General features: G+C 43.0%; 1 protein-coding gene across 3 annotated transcripts in view; it reads right to left on the bottom strand.

Moving 5' to 3' along the window:
- LOC121541332 (collagen alpha-1(XXIII) chain-like) overlaps positions 1 to 21,138 on the bottom strand; it is a 122,014-nt gene extending 100,876 nt beyond the window's left edge. For all 3 annotated transcript variants that reach the window (XM_045208170.1, XM_045208169.1, XM_045208171.1), the window contains exons 1-2: positions 20,660 to 21,138; positions 18,647 to 18,716 (exon numbers count right to left, since the gene is read on the bottom strand). In XM_045208170.1, the coding sequence (XP_045064105.1) occupies positions 18,647 to 18,716; positions 20,660 to 20,938 (349 nt within the window). In that variant the 5' untranslated portion in view covers positions 20,939 to 21,138. The remainder of the gene's footprint in view (positions 1 to 18,646; positions 18,717 to 20,659) is intronic.
- Between the last annotated feature and the right edge of the window lie 789 nt (positions 21,139 to 21,927).

Genomic DNA, 21,927 nt, shown 5'->3' with positions numbered 1-21,927 from the left:
ACCTCATCATGGACAACTTTTGTATTTTAGCTAGTTAGCAACTTTTCAACTACTTACTACTTTTTAGCTACTTTGAAACTACTTAGCAAGCATGTTAGCTAAACCTTACCCTAACCCTTTTAGCTAACCCTTCTCCTATCCCTAACCCTAACCTTAACCCTTTAATCTAACTCCTAAACTTAACCCTAACCTTAACCATAACCCCTAGCCTATCTAACGTTAGCCATAAGTTTAGCCAATTCGTAACATATTGTACGTTTTGCAAATTCGTAACATATAAAACAAATTGTAAGTCGTAAGATATCATACGGAATGGATGATGGACATCCACAAATTAATACATCCCATACGGAACTTAACATATCATACTATATAGAGTGTCTCGGATCTACGTGCAGAATACGAAATGCTCTGAGACCAGGTTGGAAAAACACACACCACCCGGTATGCAGTATAAACACATCTAAGCTATCAGCATCCAAATCCCTACAACTCCACTGTGGTTATAAAACAACCATTCCCTAAATCCCAGTAGTTCATTAAACTATTTACAGGAAAAACATTAATCAGAGTCAGGCCATAAATTCTTTGTAATTGGCCAAAAGCCATTGTTGGAGGAGGTTGCCTTGTTTACTAAACCTGACCTGCCAATGACCCTTCATGGTGTTCCTCCAAACTGACAGGGAGGGGACTGGTCAGTTGACATAACCATTTGATCTAGCGGGTCTGGTTAGACCAAAGAGATATATAGAGGACTCTAGATGGATATAACCCATTTTAGCATGGACATTGCCATTGAGGTCTGCCACCATTTTATGTAGTCAACTGTGTGGGGATTCCTATGGTTTGGCAGCGATCAGCCAATGATCAGAGCCTTTGGCTTCTTCTTCAAATTTGGTTGCCTACAGGCTCTTAATTTGGGGACATGTGAATTATTATATAGATTATAATTCATGGACATTTTTTGTTAGGTAAAAGTCTGAATTTTAAAGTGGAAATTACAAACTTTAGAATGCTTTTTAAAACTCAAATACACTACAAGTTTGCATTTCCTTCCGGAAAATTCTCAGCAACAAAAGAGTGATCAAATTACAATCCTACATCTGTAAGGTTTGTAAATGGCTTTAAGCTATATCACCGCCATCTAGTGGCCACAATAAATGAATGACACACAATATTGGTTGCACTGCCGGTGGAGGTAAATCAACAAAATAAGTTGCATGCTATTTTTCACACCAAAAAAAGACAATTGACTACTTTGAAATGGAGACGTCACAGATGCCATGATCGCACAGATACAAAGATGAGACCTCTATCTATCTCTATGGGTTATACATCCCACTATAAAGGAGGCGCTCCAGTCAGTGTGATGTTCCTAATCCACTGATATCGATCTCTCTCTAAAGGTGTCACAAGTATTTTCTCAAGTGATAACACAACACACTCACAGGGCTGTCTAACCTCGTCAATTTGCCCCCCCAAAAAAAAAAAATTTGAAGAAAACTTTATTTCAAAAAACTTTTTGACAAAATGTTTGTACTCAATGGTTGTTTAACTACTTGCGCTGTGGGGGGAAAAACAGCCAGGGATAACACACACACTTCCGTCACACAGACGTGACATGCTGACATAGACTGACATGCTGGTTAGGGTGTTTGGACAGGTTCACAACTAACACCCTGGGGTTGCCTTTAGGTCCTGCCAGGTCAATATTGTGATTGTCTGAGTCACAGGTATTACAGAAACCTATAAACCACAAGTAGAATGACCATTCATGTAGATACTAGACACAGTATTTGGCAATAAATTGGTTGTTGATGGAAACGCAAAGTGGGACTAAGTGCTTTTTAATGTCACACCTTTCTTTCACACTCGAGCAATTTTTATTTTTTTTCAGCGTTGCTTGTGTATCTCAAGAATATGATAAAATTGCACCACCATTTCACATTTGGGTCAGGTCTCAGTTGGTATGAGTTTTCCATATCTGCAATGTGATCGTAATGTAATGCGATCTGTGATAAACCCAAATTCACCCACAACATTTTCCCATGAGATTTCACATAAAAGGGATTTACCGTTATACTTCCTTGAACTAGCAAGTGGGAGTGGAAGGGAAAGTACTTTGAAAATCTAAGAAATGGCAAACAGACAAATTATTTTCACTCAACCAAAGACGAAAATGTCAATTAATCTCGATGTGACAACAGAGTTTGTACACACTCTATCAGGTGTTAGTATCCCCGCCGAGGATAAAGTAACCCAAATCTGTCAGCACTTCATTATGCGATGGACATCAAACCATGTGTTTTTCTCTGGGGAGGATGGCAAAAGTAAATAGCAGTGAAAACATCCTAGTGAAGCGCTCAGTGTCAACAGTGTCTGACGAGCCAATGGAGATGGGAGAGTGGGAAGGGGATTAGAGTCCAACTATCTCCCCAACCAATCACAGACCTCCACTGCAGTACACATTATTAGGAGATGGTCATCAGAAAACGACCTCAGCACGCAAACTCTCCTAAATAGTCCCCAATCACAGTTGAAATACAGTGCCTTCGGAAAGTATTCAGACCCCTTGACTTTTTCCACATTTTGTTACGTTACAGCCTTATTCTAAAATTGATTAAATATTATTTTTTCTCATCAATCTACACACAATACCCCATAATGGCAAAGCAAAAAAAGGTTTTTAGAATTATTTGTAAATGTATACAAAAATAAATAATCACATTTACATAAGTATTCAGACCCTTTACTCAGTACTTTGTTGAAGCACCTTTGGCAACGATTACAGCCTCGAGACATCTTGGGTATGACGCTACAAGCTTGGCACACCTGTATTTAGGGAGTTTCTCCCATTCTTCTCTGCAGATCCTCTCAAGCTCTGTCAGATTGAATGGGGAGCGTCGCTGCACAGCTATTATCAGGTCTCTCCAGAGATGTTCGATCCCAGTCCCTGCCGCTGAAAAACAGCCCCACAGCATGATGCTGCCACCACCATGCTTCACCGTAGGGATAGTATTGGCCAGGTGATGAGCAGTGCCTGGTTTCCTCCAGACGTGACACTTGGAATTCAGGCCAAAGAGTTCAATCTTGGTTTTCATCAGATCAGAGAATCTTGTTTCACATGTCCTTTAGGTGCCTTTTGGCAAACTCCAAGCCGGCTGTCATGTGCCTTTTACTGAGGAGTGGCTTCCGTTTGGCCACGCTACCATAAAGGCCTGATTGGTGGAGTGCTGCAGAGATTGTTGTTCTTCTGGAAGGTTCTCCCATCTCCACAGAGGAACTCTGGAGCTCTGTCAGAGTGACCATTGGATTCTTGGTCACCTCCCTGACTAAGGCACTTCTAAGGCCAGCTCTAGGAAGAGTCTTGGTGGTTCCAAACTTCTTCCATTTAAGACCTTCAATGCTGAAAAAAAATGTTGGTACCCTTCCCCAGATCTGTGCCTCAACACAATCCTGTCTCGGAGCTCTACAGAAAATTCCTTCAACCTCATGGCTTGGTTCTTGCTCTGACATGCACTGTCAACTGTGGGACCTTATATAGACAGGTGTGTGCCTTTCCAAATCATGTCCAATCAATTGAATTTACCACAGGTGGACTCCAATCAAGTTGTAGAAACATCTCAAGGATGATCAATGGAAACAGGATGCACCTGAGCTCAACTTCGAGTCTCATTGCAATGGGCCTGAATACTTATGTAAATAAGCTATTTCTGTTTTTTATTGATAATAAATGTGAAAACAATTATAAAAACCTGTTTTCACTTTGTCATTATGGGGTATTGTGTGTAGATTGATGAGGAAAAAAATATTTAATCAATTTTAGAATAATGATGTAATTTAACAAAATGTGGAAAAAGTCAAGGGGTCTGAATACTTGTACATCCACTCTCAGGAGCCATGATTCTGCACAAAGACTTCCATTGACAGGCATTGTAGATCCCAGCATTGCCTCACGAACATAGGACTGACTGATAATAATAATCTGGAACAATTAACTAGTTTTAATATAGTCTAGAGTCCAAGTAAAATAAATGCCCAATACCCATCTAAAGGATACTTGTCATGCGAAAGAGAATTGAGATATATCTAATTTAATCAAAATATTGTTGCTGTGGATATTGTAGACACTCTGAATAACCTTTTAGTTTTTATATTAACCTTTTAAATTGTGTTTAATTTCGCGATAAACTAAATGATATCAACATTGTGAGATTTAGCAATGGAACACTACGAAACAGGTGAAAGAAGCAAACAGAGAGAGGAGCTAAATAAACTGTCAGTGCGTATATGAACAGTCCAGGCTAAACACAAACCTTTACACTTCCACTTTACACAACAACAACAACACAATAATAAACCCAGTCAAGTCCCCAGGCAGGAAACAGCAGTCCACAGTCTACAGGTCTCCAGCCCGGCTACAAAAACATCTCAGTGGTAACATCAGGGGACACGCAGAGCTTGATGTTAAACTGTGAAGAAACATGGCATTCTGCCACACAGATGGAGGAAAACTAAAAAACCTGGATTCTCTGGCTGACTGGAGGCATTTGAGAGATTTGCAATTAAGATTAGAGCTGGCGGCACTGAAACCGATCAGGCTCTTACACACAGCAGCAGGCTCACACAAGCTGACAGCATGCCGGGTGACATCTGCAATAACACCCTCTTTGAGACATCTTCTAGGGGAGCCTCTTGGAGATCCGGGGATCCTTATTTGAAACTTAGACTCCTTGGCCAAGGAGGAGCCTTTTGGAGGGTGTGGGAATACCTGAGGCTGTGCCAGGGGTAAATACAGTATCTTAGACGTGGAAGGTGATGTAACACAATGAAAAAGGAGAGCTCTGATAGTGAACTGTTTCTTTTGGACACCGTTGAGTGACATCCCCACTCATTTAAAGTCACAAATCAGAGAGTAGAGGGCTTTCACCCTAAACTACCTTTCAAATCTGTTTGAACAACTTGTTGCTGGGAGGGAGGTCTACAGTACCTGTGTTGATGGATGAGAACAAGTCAAGACGATTTTCAAAAGGGAATAGACTTAATAGATATAAATCTGGCCTGCAGACTGACACATAGACAGGGACAAACAGACTCACATGCACACATGAACAAACACACACAAACACACTCTCTCTCTCTGACACACACACACACACTCTCTCTCTCTCTCTGACACACACACAAACACACACACACTCTCTCTCTCTCGACACACACACACAAACACACACACACTCTCTCTCTCTCTGACACACTTACACAAACACTCTCTCTCTCTCTCTCTCTCTCTCTCTCTCTCTCTCTCTCTCTCTCTCTCTCTCTCTCTCTCTCTCTCTCTCTGACACACACACACAAACACACACACACACTCTCTCTGACAAACACACACACACATATACACACACACACACACCACAAACATAAAATGACAAATCTAACTTTATCAGACTACAAAGCAGTCAACGTTGTGTAAACAACTTTCCTGATGATGACTGGTGTGTAGAACTGGTGTGTATGGCAGGAATACTTTACACTTCTGCTCCTGTAGAGTAGCACCATGAAGGTATGTTTCCCCAGACCTTTCTGAGGCCACAGGACATGTTTCCCCAGACCTTTCTGAGACCACAGGACATGTTTCCCCCAGACCTTTCTGAGGCCACAGGACATGTTTCCCCAGACCTTTCTGAGGCCACAGGACATGTTTCCCCAGACCTTTCTGAGACCACAGGACATGTTTCCCCAGACCTTTCTGAGGCCACAGGACATGTTTCCCCAGACCTTTCTGAGACCACAGGATATGTTTCCCCAGACCTTTCTGAGGCCACAGGACATGTTTCCCCAGACCTTTCTGAGGCCACAGGACATGTTTCCCCAGACCTTTCTGAGACCACAGGATATGTTTCCCCAGACCTTTCTGAGGCCACAGGACATGTTTCCCCAGACCTTTCTGAGGCCACAGGACATGTTTCCCCCAGACCTTTCTGAGGCCACAGGACATGTTTCCCCAGACCTTTCTGAGGCCACAGGACATGTTTCCCCAGACCTTTCTGAGGCCACAGGACATGTTTCCCCAGACCTTTCTGAGGCCACAGGACATGTTTTCCCCAGACCTTTCTGAGGCCATAGCACGTTTCCCCAGACATTTCTGAGGCCACAGCACATGCTTAACAAGCACTTTAATGCTTGTTTAACAAATTATGACAGCAACAGTCCTGCCAAATCCAATCCAAAGCCAATACTTTTTGAGCAACAAAATATATGTAGGACAGAAGGAAATGTTTAGAAAGCACAGAGCAATGAAAGCAATGAAAAGCGTGTACCACACATCAAAATAAAACATGGATTTAAGTGACAAGGACTGTGTCTATTTAAGTACCACCATAAAAACTACGTTGTAGTGAATGATGAGGCTTCCCCTGCAAAACTCTGAAGGGACAGAGCAGCGTAGTGGAGGGGCAAAAAACATCCACCCAAAACGAATGAGCGGGCATTTCTTGATTTGAGGATTTACTACCCCTGGAGACACCCAGGGAGAGGGGGGCATTTCTCTCAATCTGCCACACGATTAACTATTCAAACGATCACCTAGGATTCTGGATAATTAAACTTAACATGCCATAATTGTTCCCATACCCCTTCCATCTCAGAGAATAAAAGCCCCCACGTTTTTATTCAATGAAATTGTGAAATGTTGAGGAGGAAAGAGGGAGAGGGATTTTACAGCGGAGCTGAAAGCCAGCCAAATGCCCCAACAGCCCATTGGACAGATGCTTTCAATAAGGGACGTTACAGGACCAAGCTTTTATTGCTTCTTTTACCCATATTTTGAGACAAATATGTACAGACTGGTTATTTCAATAAACCCCCTGACTCAAGATTCCATTTCCTTTTTAAAACATGGACGTTTGTAGGCACGCAGGCATATTTTTCTACACAGTTAACCAACATGTAGATTGCATTTTTGAGCCCCCTAAGAAATCATGCGGCCCATTATCTTTTTTGTAAGGATTACCCTGTCAAGTAACTAAGCTGTTTTTTTTAAAAATGCACTCCCCTCTCTATCTATGTTGTCATTCCAATTTAGGGAGTTTTCTTTGAGGTTGTATTTATCACGTTTTGGTCAAAAGCATGAGGGTTCGAGGAGAAGTAACTAACCCCTGTAGTGTGGAGGAGGGATACTAACACATACAAAGTGTGTGCACACAAACATATACAATGAGTCCGACACATATACACATTCACAGTAGCTTCTGTAGGACGTATTACAGCTTACAGGCCTCTCCCAGGGAAGTCCTATAAAATGGGTATTACATTGTTAAGAGGCACAGTTATCCGGGCTGATTCGCCTGTTCTGAGCGCTGCTCTCTGACCCGCTCAGCGGACGTGTGCCGGTAACTGGTTTTACATCCATTGAAGCCTTGAGGCACAGGTCACAGAACAGTTACGCTAAACATTTCTCCCTCCCTCCCTCCCTCCCTCCCTCCATCTCTCTCTCTCTTCCCCTCTCTCAGCATCGCTCCCCTTCTCTCGTCTCTATCTTCAGAATGTAATATCAAGCTCTAGTTATGAAAAACAATAGGTTTATAAAAGATTACATGGATCTACAATATTAAAAGGTTTTTTCAGCACACACTCAAGTTCTTAATGTTTATTACGGCCAAAGGCTTAACAGTGAAACAGTCCCATGCTACTGCATCGGATTTCTCAGAGTTGGCTTCTATTCTGTAAATAAAGATTATGATAGAGTATTCTGTAAATAAAGATTATGATAGAGTATTCTGTAAATAAAGATTATGATAGAGTATTCTGTAAATAAAGATTATGATAGAGTATTCTGTCAATAAAGATTATGATAGAGTATTCTGTAAATAAAGATTATGATAGAGTATTCTGTAAATAAAGATTATGATAGAGTATTCTGTAAATAAAGATTATGATAGAGAAATAAACACACTGTACGTGTACTGCATATGTGATATGTGAAGTATTATGGGCAATAAACCATCCTCTGAAAACAGTGTTTAGTTCTAACAGTACACAAGTGGCACTTGACATAGTGGTCTGATGTTTGAGTACATTAAACAAAATTCCTTCAGGCAACAACTAGATAATACACACACATATTATGCATAAATTACATCATCTATCCTTTTCTCTCACACAGGTATGGCAGTGAGAGCAAGACGGTCTTGGTCCAGAGCTGTTTGCCTGTTTACTCCGTCACAAACCAGCACCAAAGGAAACAACAGTTAATGTGAGGCCTCCACTTCAAGCCCCTCAAGCAGTTGTCGATTGAAATATTCCCATGTCTCTTTGAGAGATGCACAATGTCAACATTTGTACAGAGACTAGCTTTTCCTACAGTTCCATAGGTGAAAAATAAATGCCATGATGAAGAGTGAAGGACCACGTTCATCATCAACTGGAGTTAAATATGCTCTGTGGTACTGAAAGAAAGAAGAGGGTTCAGCTGATAGAAGAAAAAGGCTTCAGAAAATGGCCCACACACGGGATTGTCCCATAGTGAGATGTCTCCCTCAGAGAGCCGGGTTTACATACTGTAAAGCATGAAACACAGCGAGAATCTCACTGCCAATAGACTGGCTGTAGCTACTTATCACAGCGGGAGGCCGTTCCTTTTCTTGCTAGAACAAAAGCGGTACCTGCAGTGTGTCGATCTGGTAGCGACGAACATACCGATTCTACTTGTAGAATCGCAATGCTTGTCAGTGGCCAACAACTTGACTTTGAGCCCGAACCCCAATGTGGGGAGCCAACAAAATAATAGGATAAAATAGGGCATTTTCTCCGTACATCCACAGATGAGCCAGTGACACTTCATATGCAATGTAGGCTATGGGATGGTAGCTAGCTAAATTCACAGATGCAATGCACACAACACTAAATACTTTCCCCAAGCTAGCTAACCACTGTGGCTAGTATTGACGTTATAATTAAATCACAATGGATTAGCTAGTTTCCATGAAACAGCTGCCTGTGTTAGCTGCCAAGTTAGTGCAGTGTCCTTAGCTAGCTAGCTAGCTAGCTATGTTGTGCTAGCTAGCGATTATGCTAACATTAGCTAGCTAGCTAAACATTTGGCTATGGACTGGCACTGGCAGTATGGGATTATGGAGAGTGAATTAAATAGTTTCTTCGTCTTCTTGCTAGGTAGTTATCTAGCTGTGGCCACCTGGATAGTATCAACAAGGGCTTTCTACAAAATAGAAACATTAGTGCAGATAGCGTCGGATCTAGACCATAAGCAATACGCACGGACATGCATTGCTAAATAATGCTACTGCCACCTTCTGGTTTGGAGTATTTTAACAAGGCTGAGTGGCTGACGACTTCCAAGGTCTTTGCTGTGTGAACACAAAAGAGATTGACTGCTGACACTGTTCAGAGGTGCTAAGTACTGTCGGCAGGCAAACGTTTGACAATCCTACCGATGTGTTGAGCTTTAACCAAAGTTTATCATAAACCAGAACAAACTTTAATCTGATCGGATGCAAGGTACCCAGTGTCCCTCTCTCAGTGCCCTGCACTGTAAAGGATGGAGGGTTACAAAGCCTGTCTGTTATACCACAAATGGAGCCTTCCTTCCTTCACAACAAAGTGCTAATTCCTTGAGATGCAAAGAACCAATGCACAAGCACTGCCTGTCAATGAAAATCGAACCAATTGACATTTGAGTGTGCAGCTAGCCTAGACAGGAGGCCATTAACAGGCTTTGTTACCTTCATTAGTTCATGTTCCCTCGCCATCTCCATCCTTTGTCTACCCCTTTAAGTGTTTTCCTGAGGCCAACCTAGCTATGGCAAAATAGATCCTTTTGTGAGTCCTAAGACCTCCGGCCTCTCAGTCTAAGTCGAGAATTCAGTCTTCCGTTACCTTAAACATTTGGGTCTAACCTCTTAATTGGGAGGCCAATGCTCTTCAAACCAATGTTCATGAGGTTGCGCAAGCATTTATCCTTTCAGTTCCTGAAGTCCGAGATGAGGGGTTGAACTTAGGTCATCTACCTTCAGGCAGGTCCCACTGAAATTAAACCATTCCATCTCTGAATGTTGGCAACGCCAGTGAATACATTTTGCCCTGTGTTGCAGATGCTGTATACAGTGGAGGAATTAAAGGTGAGCTATCTTGCAGTGAAATCACACAGAGACATACATTATGCTTCAAAGCAATGAAGAGACATCCAATTATTCTGTAGTATACCTGTCATTCTCATTTCAAGCGAAACACTACGTTTCGGAAAATAAATAAAAGAGGAGAGCAAAGTGTGTACTTATTCAGACAAGGTTAAGAATACCCTGTCTTCTCCGCTTTCATTCGATAGACGGTTATAAATCTTAATGTTCTGTGGCCGAGCTTGCGCAATAAATCCAGGCCGTCAAACAGTCTCTGTGGATCTGAAACCACATTTCCGTTTTTTTATAACTTCCACATGTGAGGGCTTCTTGCTGTATAAAATCTATGAAATTATTCAACTTGTGGCCTTGACCACAGTGTCAGTTGGCCTAGAATGTCACCGTTCTACTATTCTCAACACATGATGAGCAGTGAGCACTGTTCGCAAGACTGCACTGCTTCTCCAAATATAGGATTCACCAAATATACAGTATGTAATGGGGCAGGACTGTTGGAGATAATGGTGACATACAGTACGTTACCAGGGAGATCAAAACATTGAGATGAGACTGAACAAATAGGGGTGCAGTAACAGTGCTGTAGTGAGAACCAGAGACATATATTAGAGAGTTGAGCCAACTTTTTGAATTTTGAATATTGTTCTAATTCTAGAAATTCAGTTATATTGCATTATCAAAAATATTCCCCATGTAATGTGAATGTGGCGCTAACATGGCTTCCATAGAATGTTGTAGTGTTATGTAAATGCATCATAATGCATAAATCTCAATGTCCCAACTCTTTAAATACATGACTCTGGTGAGAACCAACTCAGCCAGGATACAACACTATGCTCCAGCCAACACTGCACTCTGAAGCCATCCATACACATCACTACAAGAAAGCTTCCTTCCCACCCTGGAGGAGACAGACAGTTGACCCCAGATCTCAGGGAAGAAGACCCCACTATCGTGCCAACCACCTTCTCTACACAGATACCATGCAATAGTATAGGAAAGATTTCAACGCCTGAGTCAAAAATATAAATCCAGGCAGGGCTTGAGGGAGGACCAACTGAAATTATCAGCTTAAATTCCATTTAGGACCCAAGTGCCCCTGTACATTCCCATGCCTCTTTCAAGTCATGCAAAAGAATTTGAGTGATCACATTTTATTTTATTTGGGAGGAAGCATCTTAGCACAGGATAGGAGAATAAACTTTCACACTTTCAATACATGCAGCAGGGTACAGATTTGTTACTAACGGTCTGTTCTTTAGATTTTCTATAGCTCTTCTATAGGCTATTATTTATAGGCTGTATACAGGCAGTTTTTTAAGCATGTCATTGTAGGGAGGGAAACTACATAGGTACAGCAAAGTTGTAGTTAGCCTATGTGGGGACCATGTCAATGTTCCCTAAACCTATGTTCCCAGGGCCCTGTGTTCCCTCAGCCCTATGTTCCCTGGGCCATATGTTCCCTCAGCCCCACGTTCCCTCAGCCCCATGTTCCCTCAGCCCCTTGTTCCCTCAGCCCCACGTTCCCTCAGCCCCAAGTTCCCTCAGCCCCACGTTCCCTCAGCCCCACATTCCCTCAGCCCCACGTTCCTTCAGCCCCAAGTTCCCTCAGCCCCACGTTTCCTCAGCCCCACGTTCCCTCAGCCCACTTCCCTCCTTCACTTCTATCTTCTAAACAAGGCAAGAGTAAAGATTAAAATCAAAAATGAACATTTAAAAATATACACTGCTCAAAAAAATTAAGGGAACACTAAAATAACACATCCTAGATCTGAATGAATGAAATAATCTTATTAAATACTTTTTTCTTTACATAGTTGAATGTGCTGACAACAAAATCACACAAAAATGATCAATGGAAATCAAATTTATCAACCCATGGAGGTCTGGATTTGGAGTCACCCTCAAAATTAAAGTGGAAAACCACACTACAGGCTGATCCAACTTTGATGTAATGTCCTTAAAAAAAGTCAAAATGAGGCTCAGTAGTGTGTGTGGCCTCCACGTGCCTGTATGACCTCCCTACAATGCCTGGGCATGCTCCTGATGAGGTGGCGGATGGTCTCCTGAGGGATCTCCTCCCAGACCTGGACTAAAGCATCCGCCAACTCCTGGACAGTCTGTGGTGCAACGTGGCGTTGGTGGATGGAGCGAGACATGATGTCCCAGATGTGCTCAATTGGATTCAGGTCTGGGGAACGGGCGGGCCAGTCCATAGCATCAATGCCTTCCTCTTGCAGGAACTGCTGACACACTCCAGCCACATGAGGTCTAGCATTGTCTTGCATTAGGAGGAACCCAGGGCCAACCGCACCAGCATATGGTCTCACAAGGGGTCTGAGGATCTCATCTCGGTACCTAATGGCAGTCAGGCTACCTCTGGCGAGCACATGGAGGGGCTGTGCGGCCCCCAAAGAAATGCCACCCCACACCATGACTGACCCACCGCCAAACCGGTCATGCTGGAGGATGTTGCAGGCAGCAGAACGTTCTCCACGGCGTCTCCAGACTCTGTCACGTCTGTCATGTGCTCAGTGTGAGCCTGCTTTCATCTGTGAAGAGCACAGGGCGCCAGTGGCGAATTTGCCAATCTTGGTGTTCTCTGGCAAATGCCAAACGTCCTGCACGGTGTTGGGCTGTAAGCACAACCCCCACCTGTGGACGTCGGGCCCTCATACCACCCTCACGGAGTCTGTTTCTGACCGTTTGAGCAGACACATGCACATTTGTGGCCTGCTGGAGGTCATTTTGCAGGGCTCTGGCAGTGCTCCTCCTTGCACAAAGGCGGAGGTAGCAGTCCTGCTGCTGGGTTGTTGCCCTCCTACGGCCTCCTCCACGTCTCCTGATGTACTGGCCTGTCTACTGGTAGCGCCTCCATGCTCTGGACACTACGCTGACAGACACAGCAAACCTTCTTGCCACAGCTCGCATTGATGTGCCATCCTGGATGAGCTGCACTACCTGAGCCACTTGTGTGGGTTGTAGATTCCGTCTCATGCTACCACTAGAGTGAAAGCACCACCAGCATTCAAAAGTGACCAAAACATCAGCCAGGAAGCATAGGAACTGAGAAGTGGTCTGTGGTCACCACCTGCAAAACCAGTCCTTTATTGGGGGTGTCTTGCTAATTGCCTATTATTTCCACCTATTGTCTATTCCATTTGCACAACAGCATGTGAAATGTATTGTCAATCAGTGTTGCTTCCTAAGTGGACAGTTTGATTTCACAGAAGTGTGATTGACTTGGAGTTACATTGTGTTGTTTAAGTGTTCCCTTAATTTTTTTGAGCAGTGTATATTTTTCACACCCTTTGGTCTTCTGATGAATTAATCCACTGCTGCATGATGGAACAGAGGTGGGCAATATATCTGTTACATGTTTTTGAAATTCACTACATTACCAAAAGTATGTGGACACCTGCTCGTCGAACATCTCATTCCAAAATCATGGGCATTAATATGGAGTTGGCCCCCCCTTTGCTGCTATAACAGCCTCCACTCTTCTGGGAAGGCTTTCCACTAGATATTGGAACATTGCTGCAGGGACTTGCTTAAGTTCAGCCGTTTCCACTTCCCAATAACAGCACTTACAGTTGACCAGGGCAGCTCTAGCAGGGCAGAAATGTGATGAAATGACTTGTTGGAAAGGTGGCTCCTCAGTAAGGCCATTCTACTGCCAATGTCTGTCTATGGAGATTGCATGGTAGTGTGCTTGATTTTATACACCTGTCAGCAATGGGTGTGGCTAAAATAGCCAAATCCACTAATTTTAAGGGGTGTCCACTTACTTTTGTATATATAGTTACTTTTGAGTATTTTGTAATTTGTATTTCACTGGCCTGAAATAAGTTATACAATTCCAAAATATATATTTTTTTATAGTGGCTCCAAATTTTTTACTCCACTATCACCCCAAATGTACTGCATTGGTATCAGAAGTGTGATGGCACTACGGTTTGATAAAAGCATCTGCAAAAAATTACCAATGTAATGTGAAAATGAACACTTGCAAAGCAGACTGGGTATTATTCTAATGATCTCCGTCCCCAAACAAGGCCAAATTTGATTACAATACAAATTATTTGGGGCAGAGCTCATTAGAATAATACCCTGTGTGCTTTGCAAGTGTTCATTTTTACACTTTGGCCATTTAGCAGACGCTCTTATCCAGAGCAACTTACAGTCAGTGCATTCAACTAAGGTAGATAAACAACCACATATAACAGACAAAGCAAGTGAAACGTTTCTGTAACCATTACTGAGAATGATGTTGTAGTTACGGGGACTAATTTATTTTGATACATTGTTCTTCAGAGTATTTTGTCATTATATTTTGTAACTTTTGTGAATAAATAAGGACTATCAATAACAGATCAGATGTTTTTTGGAACATCCTTCTTGTACCTTGCAAAATAATTGCTAAAATAAAGCATTACAAAACTCAGTTCATCGTCTGTGGAAGGTTTTCCTTGTTTCACAAACTTTCAAAACTAGCAGCACATTGACAACTCCTGTTCTACACTCAAGTTGACTTTGTCAGTGTGTCATAGTACATGTCACTCAAAGTTATGACTGATTAAATATATTCCCATTCATTTTAAAATGGTAAGAGTATAAGTGTGTTCAAACTAAGCGTGTTCTCTACATATAACTTAGTCATTGTCTTATGACTCTTTCCAATCTTAGCCAAAATGTCATCCTATCAAGGAAGTTTAATGGCTGGAAACCGTAGAGGAAAGATTTAAATTCAGGTATCACCGGCAACAGATGAGGGGTGACAACATGCAGTGGACCAAGCATTTCACTGTTAGTCAACACCTGCTGTCTACGAACAACATGCAGTGAACCAAGCATTTCACTGTTAGTCAACACCTGCTGTCTACGAACAACATGCAGTGGACCAAGCATTTCACTGTTAGTCAACACCTGCTGTCTACGAACAACATGCAGTGGACCAAGCATTTCACTGTTAGTCAACACCTGTTGTCTACGAACAACATGCAGTGGACCAAGCATTTCACTGTTAGTCAACACCTGCTGTCTACGAACAACATGTAGTGGACCAAGCATTTCACTGTTAGTCAACACCTGCTGTCTGCGAACAACATGCAGTGGACCAAGCATTTCACTGTTAGTCAACACCTGCTGTCTACGAACAACATGCAGTGGACCAAGCATTTCACTGTTAGTCAACACCTGCTGTCTGCGAACAACATGCAGTGGACCAAGCATTTCACTGTTAGTCAACACCTGTTGTCTACGAACAACATGCAGTGGACCAAGCATTTCACTGTTAGTCAACACCTGTTGTCTACGAACAACATGCAGTGGACCAAGCATTTCACTGTTAGTCAACACCTGCTGTCTACGAACAACATTCAGTGGACCAAGCATTTCACTGTTAGTCAACACCTGTTGTCTACGAAGCGTGTGACAAATTATCTGAAGAACTGCAGAGCTAGAGTGACTACAAACATGTTTGATTCTGAATATGCAAATCCCAATATTCACGTATTCGAGTTCCATGACCATTTGCATCCCCCAGAAACGGGAATGATGAACAGAACCCGATTCCGTCAAAGCGTTACAGCAGAGGTGAGGTGGGTTCTGACTGTACCAATAAAACGGGTTTACAATGCGGAATGTGTGCGACTGGGCCGGCAGGCCCAGGGAGGAGGTGACAGGCCGCCAAAGCCTCGGTTTAAGTCCATCAGATCAATCATGCAAAGAGCCAGGTCTGAAGCCATGCCACCCATCCCAGGCACTGTGCAAGAAGTGGTGCTCGAAGGCCCATGGGCTGAAACATGGGCCCAAGAACGATTTTTGTTACACACCAACAATGACTGGGGAATAACAGTGTTTGAAACTAATGACAACCTGACAGAGCTGCAATGCTGCAGAACAGTCTACACGGATGGAACCTTTAAAAGTTGTCCTCGACCCTACAGAAGGTTTTTACCATACTAGGGAGCCTTCATGGTTTTCTAGTACATGTGCAGATGGAGCAATGCACCACTGGACACTACAGGCAGGCGTTCCAAGCTGTCAGAGCGGCCATCAGCCAAGTCACCCACCACAGCTGGCGCCCTCAACTTGTGGTCTGCGACTGGAAACCAAGTTTAGTCACGCCACAGTCAGTGGCTGTTTCTTCCATTTCAACCAAGCTCTATTGGCTGTCCCGTTCAGCAAGATCGTCACCTGGCTTGGGTTATCCGCAAGATCATGGCCCTGGGTTAGCTGCCTCTGACTCTGGTCCAGATGACCTTTAACACGCTAGTTAATGGCAGATGTACCAGGCGTGTTGTGAGACGCTACCTTGAAGTGGAAGACCTCCTCACCTACGGCAGGAACACCTGGATCAGACCTGGGTCCACCTTTCCGCCTGCCCTGTGGAATGTCTTTGACAGGGCTATGGACCATAGAACGAATAACCATGTTGAATGTGAGTATTGTTGTAGAACTTCTGTTTGCAAAGGTTTTGTGTCCTATTTGCACTTTCTTTTAATGTTTTAATCTTCTTTCTCTGTAGCTTACCACCGGACACTAAATGACACAAAGCAAGTACGCCATCCTCCTCTCTGGCTATTCATCCATCACCTGAAGGTTTGTAAGACACTGGCGGAAGAAAAAAACATGATGGCAGAGAGAGGCGAAGCACCTCCGCCAAGGAAATGGAAGTGGAGGAATTTGGAGGCCCAACTTCTCAGACTGAAGGGACAGTATAATAATGTTGATAGAGACCTGGAACCCGTGTAGTGTCCTTTCCAGTGTGAACTGAACTGCATTAAAGGCAGCATCCAGACGATTTCGAGAACGTGTTCATTTCCACATTTTCCAGTTCGAACTGAAAGTGAGTGGGAGGTTTTCAACGTCAGGTGCCACTCAACCTTAAGTGTGTTACAGTTCATCTGGACCAAACGGATACCAGTTTTTTATAAAAATAGGTGAAGCTCACTCAAAATATTAAACCAACCATGCTCAATTCTTTGATCGACGTCATGTGCAAACGATGTTGGTTATTGCATAGTGCCCTCCAAACTCATTACTAAGGACCCTGGGACTGAACACCTCCCTCTACAACTGGATCATGGACTTCCTGACGGCCGACCCCAGGTGGTGAGAGTAGGCAACAACACCTGCGCCACACTGACTGGGGGCCCCTCAGAGGTGCGTGCTTAGTCCCCTCCTGTACTCCCTGTTCACCCACGACTGCGTGGCCGTGCACGACTTCAACACCATCACTAAGTTTGCCGACGACACGACGGTGGTAGGCCTGATCACCGACAACGATGAGACAGCCTATAGGGAGGAGGTCAGACACCTGGCAGTGTGGTGCCAAGACAACAACCTCTCCCTCAATGTGGGCAAGACAAAGGAGCTTATCGTGGACTACAGGAAACGGAAGGCCGAACACGCCCCCATTCACATCGATGGGGCTGTAGTGGAGCGGGTTGAGGGCTTCAAGTTCCTCGGTGTCCATATCACTAAGGACCTATCATGGTCCAAACACACCAACACAGTCGAGAAGAGGGCACGACAACACCTCTTCCCCCTCAAGAGGCGGAAAAGATTTGTCATGGGCCCCCAGATCCTCTAAAAGTTCTACAGCTGCACCATTAAGACCATCCTGACTGGCTGCTTCAATGCTTGGTATGGCAACTGCCGACCACAAGGTGCTGCAGAGGGTAGTGCCTACGGCCCAGTACATCACTGGGGCTGAACTCCCTGCCATCCAGGACCTCTATACTAGGCGGTGTAAGAGGAAGGTTCAGTGGGTACTGAGGGAACATAGGGCTGAGGGAACATAGGGTTGAGGGAACATAGGGCTGAGGGAACATAGGGTTGAGGGAACATAGGGCTGAGGGAACATAGGGTTGAGGGAACATAGGGCTGAGGGAACATGGGACTGAGGGAACATAGGGCTGAGGGAACATAGGGCTGAGGGAACATAGGACTGAGGGAACATGGGACTGAGGGAACATGGGACTGAGGGAACATAGGGCTGAGGGAACATGGGACTGAGGGAACATAGGGCTGAGGGAACATGGGACTGAGGGAACATAGGGCTGAGGGAACATGGGACTGAGGGAACATAGGGCTGAGGGAACATGGGACTGAGGGAACATAGGGCTGAGGGAACATGGGACTGAGGGAACATAGGGCTGAGGGAACATGGGACTGAGGGAACATAGGGCTGAGGGAACATGGGACTGAGGGAACATAGGGCTGAGGGAACATGGGACTGAGGGAACATAGGGCTGAGGGAACATAGGGCTGAGGGAACATAGGGCTGAGGGAACATGGGACTGAGGGAACATGGGACTGAGGGAACATAGGGCTGAGGGAACATGGGACTGAGGGAACATAGGGCTGAGGGAACATGGGACTGAGGGAACATGGGGCCATGGGAACATAGGGCCCTGGATATTGAAAATGCTCAATTCCTTCCATAAACCTGGGCGTAGAAGCCTTTCATAGTGCAGGGGACATACCTGGAGGACAGGAGCACTCTTGAATGACCTCCCTGGCATTGCGAAGTTTGGGCAGCGCTACGGTCAGTCTCTGAAAGGGGACAACAAGAGCCACAGTGAATAATGTGAGACGTTAGATGTACAGTGGGGCTTGACATTATTGACACCCTTGATAAAGATGAGCAAAAATGACTGTATCAAATAAAAAATTAAAATACTGAGTTATATTGTATGCAAAAAAAAAAAGGGAAAATATATTATTTTATACTAATAGAATTGCTCAGCGAAATAGATTTTGTATAACATAAAAAAAAAAAATGTTTTTAAAAGATAGGTGTCAAAATGATTGACTACCCTGTTTTCAATACCTTTCAATACCTCACCTTGTGAAAATGTTGATTTTTTGGAAAATGTTGATTTTGTGGCAAATTAACAATTTCTTTGTAGATTTTGATCTGTGCTTGGAGTTATTGTTTTTCTGGAAGATCCACTTGCGGCCAAGTCTCCTAGCAGATGCAAGCAGATGTTGGGCTAAAATGTCCCGGTCATGGGTAAAGTTCATGATGCCATTGACCTTAACAAGGGCCCCAGGACCAGTGGAAGCAAAATAGCCCCATAACATCATAGATCCACCAACATATTTTACAGTAGGTATGGGGTTCTGTTCTGCTCATGCATTCTCATTTCAACATCAAACCCACCAAAGAGCTCTATTTTCATTTCATTCAAAAAATGTAAACACCTGGAGTTTGCTAAACAGCATTGGCACTTGGATTGGAACCAGTGCTATGGTCAGATTTCATGAAAACAAAGCTCTACAACAGATGAAGGATATCAAGGATCTGGAAGGATTCTGAATGGAGGAATGGTCTAAGATCCCTCCCAATGTGTTCTCCAACTCATAAAACATTTTAGAAAAAGGCTCCCCACTGGACAAAAACTGTCTGAATCAACATTGTTTCCACTTCATTTCAACCCAAAAAATCAATGTGATGATGTTGAATCAAAGTGGGAAACTAATTGGATTTGAAAAAAAGTCATCAATGTAAGGACATTTAATTTTTTTCACCCAACTTTTTACCTAAATCCAATAACATGGTGAAACGTTTGGTTGATTTCACGTTGAATTCACGTTAGTTGACGACTCAACCAAATGGACATCAAAACCACACCTTGAACTGATGTCTGTGCCCCGTGAGCCAGTGCCATTATCCTCCTAAGGTGAGGTATTGAAAGGTATTGAAATCAGGGGTGTCAATAATTTTGACCCCTACCTTTCCGAGGAAAAAAATATATTACTTGTTAAACAAAATATATTTCACTGAGCAATTGTATCAGTATAAAATATAATTTGAAAAACAGAAAGGAAAATGCCGCACACTGCTGCTCATGCTTCCAGGTGATTTTATTTATAACAACGTTTCGACCGTTAGGTCTTCATCAGGCATCCATGACCTAACGGTCGAAACGTTGTTATAAATAAATATCACCTGGGAGCATGAGCATCAGCGTGCCGCGTTTTCCTTTCTGTTTTTCATGAGTTTGCCTACAACTCCAGCACCTGCGGAAAAGTTATTCAGCTTTTGTATAAAATATAATTTCCCAATTTCTTTGAGTACACAATACAGCTCAGGATATTTGTATATTTTTTAAAATATACAGTCATTTTTGCTCATCTTTATCAAGGGTGTCAATCAATTCGGATCCCACTGTAAGTGTAACCATTCATCGTGCATGCTAATTGTTCTTTAGTGGTAGTAAATGACAATAATATTTTTATGGATGTCAAATTGGACTCCAAAATGACTGCATCAGTCTGAACTGAGGTGTCAAATGAGTAGTTAGCCTAGATTAATTTGGCTACGTTCCTACATGATTATGGTGATCGGCTACAATGTTGTAATGAAATAGGCAACCTTAATGTAGGCTTATTCTAACGTGAGAAATTATCCTTTCAAAATATTGCATCTAATCTTGCGGCACTGTCTAAAAATAGGTTAATTAAATGTTATTACACTTTAACGTCAACCTCACCTCGCGCACAAGTTTTTCAATGATATCCTGAAGACAAGGTACTGTTCCATTCTCATCGGAAGGGAGCAGGGACATTCTCTCCATCTCCAAAGTCTGCACTCTGTACTCCAGGTGAGATGTCCTGAAGTTTACCAAAAAACAAAACGCCATAGAACACACCGACAACATGATGCAAAAGAGGGTTGGCAGCCCGCCTAAACAATGTGAAAAATTGGATTTGTGGCTGTTGTTGTTGATAGATTCCATGGTCTTTTCATCAGATTTTGCGGGGGATCCCATCCTGGATTCTGCAGTCAAACTATTTGTTGAAACTGCAAAAAAATCAGTTATTTAATTTTAGGCTCTTTTCCAGTATGTCAAATTTCCTGTTAGAAATATTTCGATTGTTGTAATCCGGGTTTGTTACTGTAGCGGATCCATCACTAGAATGAATGTTTAATCTCTGCGCAACTGTGAATACATGGAAGGTCGCAACAGCCTGCAACAACAGCTGCACGAGGATTTGTGTAGTAGTTGCGCTCACGCGCTCTAAGGTTGAACGATTTGGGCCAGTGACAGACATGATGCCAAATACCATTTAAATCGTTCTTTATCACTTCCTGAAGTTCATTCAATAAAAGGAGTCTGCCTAAGAATACATCTCTCTGAATTAATGGTGAATTCATGGATTGAAAACCAGAGTAATTAAACTCTTATTCTTAACCAATGAATGTGCAGTGAAACAAAACAATAGCCTAGTGAAAACATGAATTGATTTTAGACATAAACATTTGACATAATCCACAATACATGACAGTGTTCTGTACTTCTACAGAAAGCCAGAGAGGACATATGAATAAAACAATTAGTCCCTCCTTATGTGGAGATCATGATTTACAGTTGAAGTCGGAAGTTTACATACACCTCAGCCAAATACATTTAAACTCAGTTTTTCACAATTCCTGACATTTAATCCTAGTAAAAATTCTCAGTTTTAGGTCAGGTAGGATCACCACTTTATTTTAAGAATGTAAAATGTCAGAATAACAGTAGAGAGAATGATTTATTTAAGCTAATATTTATTTCATCACATTCCCAGTGGGTCAGAAGTTTACATACACTCAATTACTATTTGGTAGCGTTGCCTTTAAATTGTTTAACTTGGGTCAAACATTTCGGGTAGCCTTCCACAAGCTTCCCACAATAAGTTGGGTGAATTTTGGCCCATTCCTCCTGACCGAGCTGGTGTAACTGAGTCAGGTTTGTAGGCCTCCTTGCTCGCACATGCT

Source organism: Coregonus clupeaformis, chromosome 27 (genome assembly GCF_020615455.1).
Source record: "Coregonus clupeaformis isolate EN_2021a chromosome 27, ASM2061545v1, whole genome shotgun sequence".
Lineage (NCBI taxonomy): Eukaryota > Metazoa > Chordata > Actinopteri > Salmoniformes > Salmonidae > Coregonus > Coregonus clupeaformis.
This window is presented reverse-complemented; position numbering and strand designations above follow the sequence as displayed.